At 43.1% G+C, this 14415-nt stretch overlaps 3 protein-coding genes across 6 annotated transcripts; 1 reads left to right on the top strand and 2 right to left on the bottom strand.

The window, feature by feature from the left end:
* Nucleotides 1-4521: 4521 nt before the first annotated feature.
* LOC109881446 (succinate dehydrogenase assembly factor 2, mitochondrial-like) lies at nucleotides 4522-7858 on the bottom strand. The gene is made up of 4 exons (XM_020473579.2): nucleotides 7666-7858; nucleotides 6643-6866; nucleotides 6263-6372; nucleotides 4522-6048 (listed from the first exon to the last, which is right to left on the bottom strand). Exons 1-4 carry the CDS (start codon nucleotides 7690-7692, stop codon nucleotides 5918-5920), a joined length of 492 nt encoding a protein of 163 aa, XP_020329168.1. The 5' UTR covers nucleotides 7693-7858; the 3' UTR covers nucleotides 4522-5917.
* Nucleotides 7859-8037: 179 nt separating this feature from the next.
* On the top strand, nucleotides 8038-11900 carry LOC109881445 (cleavage and polyadenylation specificity factor subunit 7). Of its 2 annotated transcripts, none has more exons than XM_020473577.1 (9): nucleotides 8038-8585; nucleotides 8894-9103; nucleotides 9272-9375; nucleotides 9781-9926; nucleotides 10038-10392; nucleotides 10521-10639; nucleotides 10807-10954; nucleotides 11054-11291; nucleotides 11476-11900. In XM_020473577.1, the coding sequence occupies exons 1-8, from the start codon at nucleotides 8502-8504 to the stop codon at nucleotides 11289-11291; spliced, it is 1404 nt and encodes a 467-aa protein (XP_020329166.1). In that variant the 5' UTR covers nucleotides 8038-8501; the 3' UTR covers nucleotides 11476-11900. The 2 variants fall into 2 exon arrangements, with proteins under 2 accessions (XP_020329166.1, XP_020329165.1); XM_020473576.2 differs by having other exon boundaries at nucleotides 8041-8585; nucleotides 10518-10639.
* Nucleotides 11898-13161, bottom strand: LOC109881447 (DNA-directed RNA polymerases I, II, and III subunit RPABC5). Of its 3 annotated transcripts, none has more exons than XM_020473580.2 (3): nucleotides 13030-13161; nucleotides 12476-12593; nucleotides 11898-12302 (listed from the first exon to the last, which is right to left on the bottom strand). In XM_020473580.2, the coding sequence occupies exons 2-3, from the start codon at nucleotides 12568-12570 to the stop codon at nucleotides 12194-12196; spliced, it is 204 nt and encodes a 67-aa protein (XP_020329169.1). In that variant the 5' UTR covers nucleotides 12571-12593; nucleotides 13030-13161; the 3' UTR covers nucleotides 11898-12193. The 3 variants fall into 3 exon arrangements, with proteins under 3 accessions (XP_020329169.1, XP_031686962.1, XP_031686960.1); XM_031831102.1 differs by having other exon boundaries at nucleotides 12476-12585; nucleotides 13030-13147; XM_031831100.1 differs by having other exon boundaries at nucleotides 12970-13108.
* Between the last annotated feature and the right edge of the window lie 1254 nt (nucleotides 13162-14415).

Here is a 14415-nt window from a genome sequence, read left to right on the forward strand (position 1 = left end):
AGTATGTTCAGATACAAGTGTACAGACGCTCCTACAGAATGTGCGCTCTGAACATCCACATCAGACAACTGTTTCTCAGCAGGTTTCGAATTTTTTCAGATTAAAACCTAATCAAGACAAACAGTTAAGAAGTAAGATGATAAAGAAATCCGTTGAAGAAATATGAAGATACAAACTTGACACAGGCCAATACATCTTTGTGTTGGAAATTTTATAACAAAGTTATACAGACAGACTGACCGTCAGTCAGGTAAATAGCGGAACACTGACAGAGACAGATATATTTAAAAAAGGACAGACAGACAGAGGTCATAAGAAGATGTGTCCAGTCCATGTCTCTGAAGTGGGACAGATGGCAGCAAAGTCACAGAGATGACACAGAGGGGGACTCTGCTGACATCACAGTGTGCTATTTAAAGACACACACCCAGCATCTCCACTTCACCCTGTCCATGCAGGAGCTGTATGTAAAATTACTTTGTGTGGCAATTTAATCTTTGATCAATTGTGAGCAAATCACCACTTTACGATTCATGCCAAGAGGTTTTATTATTTTATTGCCAAACGAGGAAGTAGCCTGGGTACAGAATATTGAAGACTACTGAAGTGCAAATTGTGTCTGTGCTCGTGAGCTGAGACTGTTCTCTCAGGTGATGGACTTAATATTTTAAATCATAAATGTCTTCTGTAATCGCCTGAGTGTCCAGCACAATGGTTCTGGTGACTTGAGGGTAGAACCAGGCAAAGGGAGGCTTGTCAGTTGTCCTGAGTCTGCACAACTCTGCCAGGACCTAGGATCAAGAGAGACGCTCAAGTGTTTTAGTACTATATCTCTTGACACAATGATGAAAATAATCATGGCCTCTAAACCTTCAAGCTGCATACTGGACCCTATTCCAACTAAACTACTGAAAGAGCTGCTTCCTGTGCTTGGCCCTCCTATGTTGAACATAATAAACGGCTCTCTATCCACTGGATGTGTACCAAACTCACTAAAAGTGGCAGTAATAAAGCCTCTCTTGAAAAAGCCAAACCTTGACCCAGAAAATATAAAAAACTATCGGCCTATATCGAATCTTCCATTCCTCTCAAAAATTTTAGAGAAGGCTGTTGCGCAGCAACTCACTGCCTTCCTGAAGACAAACAATGTATACGAAATGCTTCAGTCTGGTTTTAGACCCCATCATAGCACTGAGACGGCACTTGTGAAGGTGGTAAATGACATTTTAATGGCATCGGACCGAGGCTCTGCATCTGTCCTCGTGCTCCTAGACCTTAGTGCTGCTTTTGATACCATCGATCACCACATTCTTTTGGAGAGATTGGAAACCCAAATTGGTCTACACGGACATGTTCTGGCCTGGTTTAGATCTTATCTGTCGGAAAGATATCAGTTTGTCTCTGTGAATGGTTTGTCCTCTGACAAATCAACTGTAAATTTCGGTGTTCCTCAAGGTTCCGTTTTAGGACCACTATTGTTTTCACTATATATTTTACCTCTTGGGGATGTTATTCGAAAACATAATGTAAACTTTCACTGCTATGCGGATGACACACAGCTGTACATTTCAATGAAACATGGTGAAGCCCCAAAATTGCCCTCGCTAGAAGCATGTGTTTCAGACATAAGGAAGTGGATGGCTGCAAACTTTCTACTATTAAACTCGGACAAAACAGAGATGCTTGTTCTACGTCCCAAGAAACAAAGAGATCTTCTGTTGAATCTGACAATTAATCTTAATGGTTGTACAGTCGTCTCAAATAAAACTGTGAAGGACCTCGGCATTACTCTGGACCCTGATCTCTCTTTTGAAGAACATATCAAGACCATTTCGAGGACAGCTTTTTTCCATCTACGTAACATTGCAAAAATCAGAAACTTTCTGTCCAAAAATGATGCAGAAAAATTAATCCATGCTTTTGTCACTTCTAGGTTAGACTACTGCAATGCTCTATTTTCCGGCTACCCGGATAAAGCACTAAATAAACTTCAGTTAGTGCTAAATACGGCTGCTAGAATCCTGACTAGAACCAAAAAATTTGATCATATTACTCCAGTGCTAGCCTCTCTACACTGGCTTCCTGTCAAAGCAAGGGCTGATTTCAAGGTTTTACTGCTAACCTACAAAGCATTACATGGGCTTGCTCCTACCTATCTCTCTGATTTGGTCCTGCCGTACATACCTATACGTACGCTACGGTCACAAGACGCAGGCCTCCTAATTGTCCCTAGAATTTCTAAGCAAACAGCTGGAGGCAGGGCTTTCTCCTATAGAGCTCCATTTTTATGGAACGGTCTGCCTACCCATGTCAGCGACGCAAACTCGGTCTCAACCTTTAAGTCTTTACTGAAGACTCATCTCTTCAGTGGGTCATATGATTGAGTGTAGTCTGGCCCAGGAGTGGGAAGGTGAACGGAAAGGCTCTGGAGCAACGAACCGCCCTTGCTGTCTCTGCCTGGCCGGTTCCCCTCTTTCCACTGGGATTCTCTGCCTCTAACCCTATTACAGGGGCTGAGTCACTGGCTTGCTGGGGCTCTCTCATGCCGTCCCTGGAGGGGGTGCGTCACCTGAGTGGGTTGATTCACTGTTGTGGTCATCCTGTCTGGGTTGGCGCCCCCCCCCCCCTTGGGTTGTGCCGTGGCGGAGATCTTTGTGGGCTATACTCAGCCTTGTCTCAGGATGGTAAGTTGGTGGTTGAAGATATCCCTCTAGTGGTGTGGGGGCTGTGCTTTGGCAAAGTGGGTGGGGTTATATCCTTCCTGTTTGGCCCTGTCCGGGGGTGTCCTCGGATGGGGCCACAGTGTCTCCTGACCCCTCCTGTCTCAGCCTCCAGTATTTATGCTGCAGTAGTTTATGTGTCGGGGGGCTGGGGTCAGTTTGTTATATCTGGAGTACTTCTCCTGTCCTATTCGGTGTCCTGTGTGAATCTAAGTGTGCGTTCTCTAATTCTCTCCTTCTCTCTTTCTTTCTCTCTCTTGGAGGACCTGAGCCCTAGGACCATGCCCCAGGACTACCTGACATGATGACTCCTTGCTGTCCCCAGTCCACCTGGCCATGCTGCTGTTCCAGTTTCAACTGACCTGAGCCCTAGGACCATGCCCCAGGACTACCTGACATGATGACTCCTTGCTGTCCCCAGTCTACCTGGCCATGCTGCTGCTTCAGTTTCAACTTCCACCTGACTGTGCTGCTGCTCTAGTTTCAACTGTTCTGCCTTATTATTATTCGACCATGCTGGTCATTTATGAACATTGAACATCTTGACCATGTTCTGTTATAATCTCCACCCGGCACAGCCAGAAGAGGACTGGCCACCCCACATAGCCTGGTTCCTCTCTAGGTTTCTTCCTAGGTATTGGCCTTTCTAGGGAGTTTTTCCTAGCCACCGTGCTTCTACACCTGCATTGCTTGCTGTTTGGGGTTTTAGGCTGGGTTTCTGTACAGCACTTTGAGATATCAGCTGATGTACGAAGGGCTATATAAATAAATTTGATTTGATTTGATTTGTCTCATTTCTGTTCGAATACTCTGCACACCCCCTGGCCAAAGGGCACCTCCCTGCTGGTCTCAGAACATTACACTGAGATTACATGATAACAGAGAAATTCCTACCACTGTCAACATGGTAGCAGGGGGAGAGGGAGAAATAAACACTGTTTATGTGTTTCAGGGAAAATACAATCTGCAATGTAAGAACTGATACTATTTGACGCTCAGACACACAGCCCTACAATCACATGTAACAGTGTATAGCTTTCGTCCCTCTCCTCGCCCCTACCTGGGCTCGAACCAGGGATCCTCTGCACACATTGTCGATAGTTACCGTCGAAGCATCGTTACCTATCGCTTCACAAAAGCCGCAATCCTTGCAGAGCAAGGGAAACAACAACTTCAAGGTCTCAGAGCGAGTGACGTCACCGATTGAAACACTATTCCCGCACCCCGCTAACTACCCATTTCACACCGATTACACATACCCAGTGCAAACATACACACACACTCGCACAAACATTATGCACAGCAGAATACGTTTACTCATTCGTGGTGAAAGGAGAGCCTTGCCTATTAATGTTATGCAGATATCTATCTACATTATGAATCATCTTAGCCTGAGTTGCTGAGCTGAAAGCTAATTACAGACATCAAGGACAGCATGATTGTCCATAGCTTGCCAGTGCAACCCACAATAACCTTATATAATTTAACTATTAACTGTTTTGGTGCCTGCATCTCTGCATTTAAGTGAATATTGAGCTTCATGTTTTAGAATCTGCATTCCCAGTATGTTACCGTAGACCTGTGATTAGCAGTGCTGTGCAAAAAGGGAATGAAACAGTAGTTTTGCTTCCCCCTGGTGTCCATGCACTGACACTGCAACTCACCCAAGCACCTGGGTCGTATTCACTAGAACCCAAACATGAGCAGGGTGGGTGAAATGCCAAAGGGGAATTGCTCACTAACAAGGAAATAAACAAACGTGTGCACAACATTTGAGAGAAATAAGCTTTTTGTGCATATGGAACATTTCTGTGATATTTTATTTCAGCTCATGTAACCAACACTGTACATGTTGCGTTAATATTTTTTGTTCAGTAGTTACCTCGCACATCCGTGTACTACAGTCATTATTTTCATTCTGTGTTGAAGGTCTTATGAATAAGGCCGGTGATAGAAATATGCATGTAGTGCAATGGCTTTCTGCAGGAATTGTCCTTGTCTAGGAGGGTTTCTCCGGTAAATTATGATGAGAACCATTAGCTTTCTCTGAGGGTGTTTTCACACTTGGTCCCTTCCAGACAACATTTTTTCTCCGCTATATTTTTTGTGCAGTGTGATAGTGTGAACAATCCATAAGAACCCAGACCACCAAAGAATGAACTCCGAAGCGAAGCGAACTTAGACCACCGCGAGAGGTGGACTGAGTTCGGTTCCCATTTTTAGGGCAATGTGAACACAAAGATCCCCAGCTTCGCTTGTCATTATTCCCGCACCACACAGTAGACTACTGCAACACCGTATTCACTACAATTGCCCCTCACATTGGTGCCACAAATGAGAAAATGGTGATGTGCAGATTTGCGGGGGGAAAACATGTGCTGTTTAAGGATCTTGATTGGCAAGGATGACCAGAAATGCCAACATATGCCTGGAGTTTTTAGTTCAGATAATTTTTTGCAATATGTGATCTTATGGCTAAGATAGCTTCATGCACTGTTTATTCAACCATGGGGTTTGAATAGTGTGAGAAGACTGCAAAATCACAACATAAGGAACCAAATCGATTCTAGCTCTTAAAGGGGCGGTAGCCTACAATGGGTGTAAAAGGGAAAAGTGGGATACCTATTCAGTTGTCCAACAATGTATTCAATTGAAATGTGTCTTCCGCATTTAACCCAACCCCTCTGAACCAGAGAGGTGCTGGGGGGGCTGCCTTAATCGAAATCCACATCCTCGGCACCCGGGCAACAGCTCTATTACAGCATTATTTAATCTGCAGTTGTTCTGAATAATATTTATATGTTAATATTCTGATTGCATTTAGTTCAAAATGAGACATAATTGTAATCTTTTAGCTTCCTAAATATAAGTAGGTACATTTTGTTGTCCAATAACACATTCTGACTGAATTGGCTTGTCCTGCACCCACAGTGCATTGAATGAATGTTGGAAAAAGATATTGGTTCCTTTCTAAACATAGCAATGTGAATGAAAAGAGGACTCTGACAACAAAATAGGTGAAGTGAACTGGCAAAAAAGCTGAGTCCTCATTCAAAGGCATGGGCAATGTGAATACAAAGAGAACTGAGACCTTTTCCTTCTTTTTTACCCCAGAGTTCACTTTAAAGAGGACTGAGATCAGTTATGTTAAAGAAGACTATGTGAAAACACCCTGAGAGGGATGTGTCAGCCAGGCTTCACTGGCTCCCCTTGTCCAGGTATTCCAGGTTGGGTGCGTCCAGCCTCTGTTCCTGATCTTTGTTCTTAGTGAACTCCTTCAGTAGGTCCATGATTTCACCTGTGTACACATCAGGTACAGGCTGGGCCTCTGTTGAGAGGAGGGAAAGACAACACACATTTCATATAGAATGGGCAAATTGGCTCACCATAACACTAAGAAAGTCAAGCAGAACAGCTTGAAAATAATAACTATTTCTAAACAACAGTATAACTAACTGTATTATATGTCTTTTCTTGCCCTGGTGTAGATCAGAGTGGATAATCACAGTTGATAAGATATGAAGCTGAACCACTCTCCTCACCTGTTGCCCAGTAGTAGATGTCCCAGTCGTTGCTAGGCTCGTTGATCAGTCTGTCATACTGTCTTAACTGGTGCTCGGTCATTGTATTAAGATATTGTTTGGCAAACAGGCTGAAAGGGGAAAGGCAATGATTGGTATGTGCAAGTGTATGGTTTTGAAATGTGTCCAAGACTCAGATACACATATTGTAAGTTGCACACTATAATTAAAATCATGCCTCTGCCACTGACCACACATGCTGCCTGACCTTAAACCTGATGGTTTATAAATTCCTTATATCTCTATCGTGGGCTCTATCATAGTATGAGCTTTGCTCATGATTAAATAGAAGACTAAAATCAATACTAAAATATATATAGTATGATCAGTGGTCCACTCACCTGAGCAATATGCAATTCTCCAGCATGCCCCTCTTTCGGCTTTGGAAGAGCAGGCGCCGTCTCTTGATGTCCATGGTCTCGCCATCCTTCTCTGTCCATGGGGGCAGGGGGATCTCAATTAGGTCACCCCTAGAGTCATCAGGTGCCTCTCCTTTGTAACCCCTTGTAGTTACTAGTTCTGCCACAGCTGGTCTCCATGACGCCTGGCATACCTTACTTACCAGCTGGACAAGATAAACAACATCCTTACCAACAACTGGACTGACTGTACAACAACATGGATATGGTTTTAATGCTAGAAAAGTAGCTTACAATGACTGTCCTGTAGGGTACTCACAAGTCAGATTGGCAAAGGTCATAGGCTAAATCAGATGCAGAAAATTACTTTCAAACTCTGTAGTCAACTAGGTTTATGGGCTAACTTTAGTTAGCTTCAGTCAGAATAGACAGCATTTCTAGCCAGCTAGCTCGCCAGTCTTGGCATTAGTTATCTAGCTAGCTAACGTTAGCTACTACATTCAATCGACTGTCCTAACAAGTTTCAATGTCACATGCCCAAGTACAGTGGAATACCTTTCTTGCAAACGCAAAGCCCAACAATGCAATAATCAAAAACAATGAGGATAAAACTAGAAGAAAAAACACGAGAAATATGAAGAACACAGCAAGTAAGCATACTATACCAGGTCGCAGTTGTAAATGAGAACCTGTTCTCAACTAGCTTACCTGGTTAAATATAGGTGAAATAAAAAGAATAAAAACTATATACCGGGTCAGTTCAAATACCATATTTCCAATGTGCAGAGAAGCCGGAGTGATGGAGGTAGATATGTATAGGGGTAAACTGACGAGGCATCAAAAGCAGCAGAGTGTGCGTGTAGAGTCAGTATAAATGTATGTGCATATTATGTGTGAATGAGCAGATGATGGTGTATGTAGGCCCATGTGCGTGTGAATAGAGACCGTACAAAGGTTAAAAAAAAAAAACGTTAGCCTAACGTTTATATTCCAAATACGACTCACTCTTTTAGCAACGAAAGCAGACAGCATTGTGTCCTTATTTGTGACTGCTGAATCCTGATGTGACTGTTCTTGTTGACTCGAGAGCAGCCGGTGGCCCAAAATTGACAAGTCCCTGCTAGCTAAAGACAGTCACATAATAACAGGGGGACACAGCAGGAAATGTCCGCTCCAGCTTGGAGAAATAAATGGCGCCATATTGGTAAGGGAAATTATTACTTCTTCCAAATGGTTCTTGAAATGCATGTTAAATAATAATACGTGTATCAACATGTCTCATATTTACATTATATATTCACGTATTAACAACATATTATTAAGCTGATAGCTAAATAATTGTTTACGGAACCTCGTAATATCATGCCTGTTTTACACGGGAGATATTTGAGATGCACTCCTCGATTCCGCTTCTGTTCTGATGTAGCAGCAACAAGCTAGCTGAGTGTTTACCTGAATGTTATCCGTTTTTGCATGTAGACTTCCATAACAATTATATCACATTTTGAAAGTATAATATTTGTTGACTTTTTAATCCGGGTTGGTAATTTATTTGTTTGCCTTTGATATTCCGTCCACGCCAGCTTCCCTGCAATGGGAGGGAATGCGAGGTGATGCTAGCTAGCCATTTCGCTAACGTTCGCCACCTTGCTAGTTTTTTAAACAATATTGAGACGCTAACTGGATAACGTTAGCCAGCTGGACTAGCTACATCAATAAAACATAGACGCACGGAAAGGTGCAAAATATGCACCTTTAGTTATTTCCTTGCGTTTATTGCCAAGTGTCGATTGCTGAGAGAAAACGTAGCCAGAGGCTGCACTGCCAACCCAGGACTCGGGATGGCGGCTAAAGCGGCCGATGGTGGTGGTACAACTGACCTCATAGACATCTACGACGAGAAGTTCAGTCAAAACAACGGGGAGGTGAGACAGGCCGAGAGAGGTTATGAAAAGAGCTGTAGTTGTGAGAAGCTGAAAGTGAATGCAGAAGATTCTTGAAGTGGGAACTAAAATAACTTGTTGAATGAGGTTTGATTTTAGCATGACCAGCATGTCAACATCTTACATTAATTAATGTCAAAAATCATACTATTCAATTTCTTATCCTTGATATCAACAATACACATGTGGAGGTTATTGTTCTCTTGTAGTTTGTCAGATTTTTCATGGATGGTCATTGTGAGTGATAAACTAGGCATTGAGGGATTATGTCTATCTTCTGTCCTCTATAGGATGGAGATTTTGCAATGACAGCAGAGGCAAGTGATCTTTATGATGATGTGCTCACTGGCTCTGTGAGCCGGGAAAGGAAATTCTCAGAAGATACTATCCCTCTCAGCAAGAACCAGCCAACGAAAGAGGAGAGCAAACCAGCAATACTGTACACTTACAGTGGGGTGTGGAACAAGAGACTGGCTGTATATGTGGGCAACTTCTCCTGGGTGAGTCTCCCACCATCACCATTACCTTCAATCCAGTTTGCTAATCTATTAGCCTATGTTCTGTAATGAGATACAGCCACCTAGGCCTATTACCTTTCTGTCCCTATCCTTCATTTTTACTCATCTTCTCCCTCTCTCTCCTTTGTACTCCTTTACCTCTCTCCTCAGTGGACCTCTGACAAAGACCTTATTAACGTGGCTCGCACCTTGGGTGTGAAGGACATTGTGGAGATCAAATTTGCTGAGAACAGAGCTAATGGCCAGTCCAGAGGGTGAGAGTTAGGCCTATCCACTGGGCATCATTCTAATCTAATGTGATCTATTTCTTCACTGTTTATTAACTGGGTGTTTTGTCATTTCATGACTGGGTCTGGCCATGGTGTTCTAGGGAGACCTGGAGACACCTATTGAGTCAAATTAGTCTTCAAATAAATATGATGCTCCAGTAGCTAAGCTAAATACAGATCTTACAGATGACTACCAACGTTTTATTATCTGTGCATGATCCAGAGCCAAAGTGTTGTCTCCAGACCCTGAAGAACTGGACAAGGCTGCTCTGGTGGTTACTGATGGCTAGTCGATTATGTTGTGAAGGCCTTTCAAAGCTCTGGAATAGCCTTTCTATCCAGCTGGTACCATAAAGTACACTAGCTGATATTTGTCTTTTATCTCTATAGATACGCTGAGGTAGTGGTGGCCACAGAAGAGTCATTGCAGAGGTTGCTGGAGACTTTGCCAAATTGTCATGTTAATGGGGAAAAGGTGGACTGCCGCTTTGCCACACGCCAGAATCTTGCCGTGTTTGAAGCCCAGGCTAATAAACGTAAGCACACATCTACTTACAGCAAATAAATTGGTACTCAAATCTATCTCGTAAGCGATATCCAATGCTGCATAGAAACAAAATCAAACTGTCCCTCCTCCTTTTCCATAGGTGTCCCCCAGCGCTCTAACTCAAAAGAGTCGTCAGATACTGGGGACAAAAACGCCTCCGTCTCCCCTCCTGTGCTCAACCAGAACCACTCCACTGTCCCTCACACTATCCACCCCCAACACATTCACAACAAACCTCCCCCTCTGTCAGTCCCATACTTTAGGCTGCCGCCTCCTCTTTTCCCTCACCTTCCCCCACACATTCCCCCTCCCCCCATGCCACACCTTTTCCCTCCACCACCTCTACGTCTCCCCAGCCATCCTCCACCCTCCCTGCATCTCAACCCCGCCTTCTTTCCTCCAGCACAACATGACAACTACAGTCAACAACACAACACACCGTACAACCGGCACAGGTGAGCTCATCCACTGTACTTTATATTATGGAATTATTTTGTATTAATTGGTAAACATGTCTATCACAAGTTGTATGGATATGTATGTATGATGATGATCAGTAAGGGAGTGTCTCTTTCTCTAGCAGCAGGGACAGTGAAGCGCCCACACCCCAAATGCCAGAGGGAGAGTTTGATGAGCTGATGAACAGAAACAGAGCTATCGCCAGCAGCGCCATCACCAAGGCTGTGTCTGGAGCTACTGCTGGTTAGACTCTCTCTGAAACATTCCTACATTAGACACTCAAATACAGATTCATGATGATAAATCTAGACTAGAGACCCAAAGACAATGACATGTGCAGTACACAATGCAGATCATGGTCATCTTAAATCGTGTCGTTGTAATAAACTCTGTAACCTTGTCTCGTGTAGGAGACATGCCCCTGGCCATTGAGACGCTTTTGACTGCCATTGCTGTTATCAAGCAGTCAAGAGTGTATGGGGACGAGCGCTGTCGAGCGCTGGTCACCTCTCTGAAAGACTGCCTCTTCTCCATCGAGAGCAAGTCTTATGGCTCCAGGTCAGTGCTGGAAAAATAGTTTGGACCTCTCATGGACAGTTCTTCCATCACAAATGGATATTGTAATGTGGCCTCACTCTTAACTTGTTCTCTTTATAGGAAAAGACACCGTTCCCGTGACAGAGAACACCGTTCCCGAGATAGGGAGCGAGACAGGGAAAGAGAACGGGGCAGAGGAAGGGAAGAAAGGGAAGAGTCCTACAGCCAGGAATGGGAGACTGCAGGAATGTCCCGCCGGCACCGAGAACGCTCCCTAAGTGGGGAGAGAGATGGGAGAGACCGGGAGCGTGTTCGGGAACGAGATAGACATAGGGAGCACCGCGAGCGGCACCGCTAGGTAAGCTCTCTGGCCCTGTCGTATCTCCAACACGTCTCCCCTCTAATTCTGTAATCTACAGACTACCACCACTTACTCACACCCTGAAATACACAAATGCCTCTAATTGCCAAGCACCTGTTTTTTCAGTCAACCCTTTGTATTTACACACTCCTGACAGAACTTTTGTCTTTCTTTCCCCCAGGACATTCTAGGTGGTCTTTGTCCCCGTCAGGCTGAGTAGGAGGGGAGGCAGGACTTTATTTCTGAACCAAGCTGCTTAAAAGTCTGGGATAATGGATGAACTGATGGTGAGACAAAATGAATGTCCATAGTCCCCCGTTCACATTTCCCTGGTACTCAGCAGCCACCAAGCATTTTACCTTATAATCTTCTGATCTCAGCCATCACCAACCCCCTTTCTCAGTGTTCCTGTCTTTGTCATTTTATTTTTTGATTATAAATTGACGGTTTCAGGGTCGTGGCTGCAACTTTTGTTGTTTGCCACACCGACATGCACAAAGCAGAGGTACATTTTTTTGTATGTTGAATTGTGCAGTGTTTTTTTCCCCCCTCTTCCCCCTTCTTTTGTATCAAATTTGAACTGATTAAAAAAGGCTGTTAAAATGAGTTGGAACAAGTGTGTTTATTGCAAAAAGGGATTGCTACACAAGAGGACTAGGTAGTTTTCAATGCCTGACCCATGCTGCTTAAAGGGGTTCGCCTCCTGTCTTGTTTATTTACACAATGTAAATTACATGTTAAGTGGCTTTAGCCAACAACAACAAAAACATGTACAATTCAAACAAGGTGGGAAAATAGTCTCTTGAGGATGTCAATCCATCAGGGTGCACTGCCTCACTGGCTGTCAGCCAGGGCTTGTCTGTAAATAGGCCAGATGATTCTTGTGGTTGTTGTATCCATCATTTCTCCAGGGGTGCATAATTCAACAACTTCTCAATAAGGTCTACATGGGCCAGCAGCATCCTCCGACAGCAATACCTCTTCAGACCAAGAGCATCAAGGGCATCACTGCCAACCAAACAAAGGGGAGCAGATAGGAGAGTTTGATATGTTTCAGGAGTAGCCTATGTAGCTATTAAAAATATAAAATGAAATAAAACAAGACAATATATTTTGAGAAAGGGATTAATCTTAGGGAAATACAATGTAAACCATGACCACAACAAACATGTGTCTCTCACCCTTCAGTGTATTCAGCTTGAAGGAGGCCAAGGTACGCCTCCCATTTATTACCAACGATTTTCCCACAGGTGAAGCACCGGACCGGGATAATCATTTTGATTTCTTTCGACTGAGGCCCTGAAAATAAATTAGAACAGAGCAACAGAATTACGAAAAATTTTTACACTGCTGTAAATTGCTCTGATTAAGAGCGTCTGCTAAATGACAAAAAAACGTAGTTAATGTTAAGCTAGCCAGCCAACGGCGGAATTGTGGCTTGAAGAAAAAGGTAGCTATAACATGATAAATGCATAACTGAACGAAACCGTATAGCCTATCAATTGTGTAGATAACTTGACAGCTATGGTTTACTGATGCTCAGTCTAAGCGTGGACATGTAAACAGGCGTGCTAGCTAACGTTACACAGTACTAGCTAGCGCACACATTTCCAAACCCGTTGCATTTAACTAGCTAGTTAACCAAAACGTGTTAGAATAAAACAGCCATGTTTACCAATGTGTTTTATATCATGGCTAAATAGAGACTCAAACAATAAAGTAGTTATCGACTCACTGTAAAGTAAATGTTCTGCAGTAACCCTAGCAAACCGGCAAGAAAGCACACAGGGGGGAAAGAAAAAAAATGTAGCCAACGCGCATCGCTCCTCCCTCAATACTGGGGCATGTTCAGGGACTGCAACGTTACAGGGGGTTCTAGAAAGGTTTGATTGAATGCGCTGCGCCTCATTCATAGCTCCATTTACCCCTCATTCATAGCTCCATTTACCCCTCATTCATAGCTCCATTTACCCCTCATTCATAGCTCCATTTACCTTAACCTATTGATGTTTTCATGGTACACATTCGATTTTCCGAAGATATTAGGGCTCTGTTTAGAATATGACTCTCCCCTCAGTTTTCTAATTTGGACTAGTCCAATACTAGATTCACATGAGTCACATCTGGAACTGGTTATCTCTTTGAGAATTTGAAACATCACGGTGTTTAGAAACCCTATTGGCCAGCATGGTAATATTTAAAAGCCCCTGGATATCTCCTATTTCTTCTTTATGGCTTCTACAATTTGTCTCCTTTTCATGACCGCTAACATGTGAATGGTGTACATAATACAGCCAGTCAGTCCTATTCATATCAGTGATGATGGAGGAAATGAAACAATGAAAGGAGTGCATCATCCTCAACACAATGAACCCTAGCTAATTCTATTGGTGGAGAGTGTAGGACACACAATTATTCACAGCTATCAAAGAGATCCTTGAGTCTATGCAAGCTGGTTCATTGCCTTTAATAAAGGTCAGGTCACAAGACAACCATTTGGATTTACACAAGGAGCTTTGGAGTCAGGGGAGGGAGTGTGCAAGAGGGAAAATAGGTTATATAGGGAGCTGGGATATCAAGAAAATATAGGTTTAATCATCATCATCTGGCTCTCATTCTCCATTTACAATAGTATTACCCATCAACATGTCACCATCATTACCATTATTTTAATATCACACAGAACATGTGCTAAAATGTGGAGTCCTACTGGAATTATTGCATTTATACGCTCTTTGAGACCAAGGAAAATAACTGATAGATTTTATTTAGTACTCTGTGACGTGATGACTAGGCTATTTGAACATGTATCTGCAGAATATGTGTCTGTTCTGTTGCTGTGCTGGAGGTATTGATATTGCATCATGGTACGCTACATGCCAGGGTTCAAGCAAGATGTTTGATTGGGTGTTGAAAATCTCCTAGACCTCTGATTTAAGGAAGAAAAAAAAAACATTTAAACTGTTTGTCTGTTATCAAAAATAGGAGTGCTTCTCTGTAATGAATAGGGAAACAACAGAAGAAACAATCTCAGTTTATCTACTAAATAAATCCAGCTATTTCTCTACTCCCATCTACTTGGATTCTAGGTTTATCAAACTATCAAAAAATATTAATGTAT

Source organism: Oncorhynchus kisutch, linkage group LG8, assembly GCF_002021735.2.
Source record: "Oncorhynchus kisutch isolate 150728-3 linkage group LG8, Okis_V2, whole genome shotgun sequence".
Classification (NCBI taxonomy): domain Eukaryota; kingdom Metazoa; phylum Chordata; class Actinopteri; order Salmoniformes; family Salmonidae; genus Oncorhynchus; species Oncorhynchus kisutch.